We start from the raw sequence: 1,201 nt of genomic DNA, 5'->3' as shown, positions 1-1,201 counted from the left end.
GAGAGGGTTGGTGTGGAGTCTTCCACTTCCAGGTGGGTGGGGCTGAAGGGAGTGCTGTGGAATCTTCCAAACCCAGGTGGGATTGGGGCAGACAGGGTTCCTGAGTGATGGTAACCCCCATTCCCCCTTTTACAGTTCTGGCAGTTTGGTGAATGGGTGGAAGTGGTGATCGATGACCGACTCCCGGTGAAAGATGGAAAGCTGGTGTTTGTGCACTCGGCGGCGAGGAACGAGTTCTGGAGCGCTCTCCTGGAGAAAGCCTATGCCAAGTGAGTCCCAGCCACTCTCTGTCGCTCGCTGGGTGACTCCTGACCCTTCCCTTCACGGCCTGCCGTGTCAGGCTGCCCACTGAATGTTGGTGGGCCTTTCAGTCAAGAGTTGCTTTGTAAATGATCCCAAGCGTTCTCTCACTCCACTCCCATCCCTGCACCCCTGGCATTAGGAGGTCAGCCATGTTCCTTGTCAATCCCTCACCCTTTCCCCGTATCCTCCTTCTCCTCCGAGTTGTTTATCGAGGGGTTGACGAGATTCCTGCTGAGACCTGACCCTGGAGTCGCGCGTTTGTGTCTGTGTCCGAGAGATCCTGCTCTCCTTCTCTGACATATCTGCTACAGCAGAGGGCCACCAAGACTGACCGCTGAGACGGTGGGATTGAGAGGAGACTGAGGAGACCGGGCCCACAGTCTCTGGAGTTTTGGCGTGTGAGGGATAATTACAAAGGGGAGTGTGCCTAAAGGCAGGAGGTTTTGAGGGGATTGCAGGAAAAGCAAGGGTGCTTGGGGTCTGGACTCTGCTGCCTGGGAGAGGAGTTGAGGCAGGAAATTTCACAACCTTTAAAAAGCACTTAGATGAGCAGTGTCATAACACTGCAGGCTGTGAGGTCCAGTGTGGGAAAACAGGCCTGGTGTCGGGGGTAGCATATTTTTGGCAGTACAGATGAACAAAAGGGCTTGTCTACATTGGTTGTAGAACACAAAATTCAACAAGGGGGGGAGAATGCTGGAAGACTTTATTCATACACAGGATGGTGACTATGCAGAGGCCGAGTCATTGAGTGTATTTAGGTAAAAACAATGACTGCAGATGCTGGAAACCAGATTCTGGATTAGTGGTGCTGGAAGAGCACAGCAGTTCAGGCAGCATCCAAGGAGCTTCGAAATTGACGTTTCAAGCAAAAGCCCTTCATCAGGAATAAAGGCAG

General features: G+C 52.7%; 1 protein-coding gene across 1 annotated transcript in view; it reads left to right on the top strand.

Moving 5' to 3' along the window:
• Positions 1-1,201, top strand: part of LOC122543979 (calpain-1 catalytic subunit-like) — a 33,708-nt gene that overhangs the window by 3,788 nt on the left and 28,719 nt on the right. The window contains exons 2-3 of the mRNA XM_043682988.1: positions 6-32; positions 136-269. Of these exons, the coding sequence (XP_043538923.1) occupies positions 6-32; positions 136-269 (161 nt within the window). The remainder of the gene's footprint in view (positions 1-5; positions 33-135; positions 270-1,201) is intronic.

Source organism: Chiloscyllium plagiosum, chromosome 45 (genome assembly GCF_004010195.1).
Source record: "Chiloscyllium plagiosum isolate BGI_BamShark_2017 chromosome 45, ASM401019v2, whole genome shotgun sequence".
In the NCBI taxonomy this organism is placed as follows: domain Eukaryota; kingdom Metazoa; phylum Chordata; class Chondrichthyes; order Orectolobiformes; family Hemiscylliidae; genus Chiloscyllium; species Chiloscyllium plagiosum.
Note: the sequence above shows the minus strand (reverse complement) of the source record. Positions and strands in the feature narration are given on the sequence as shown.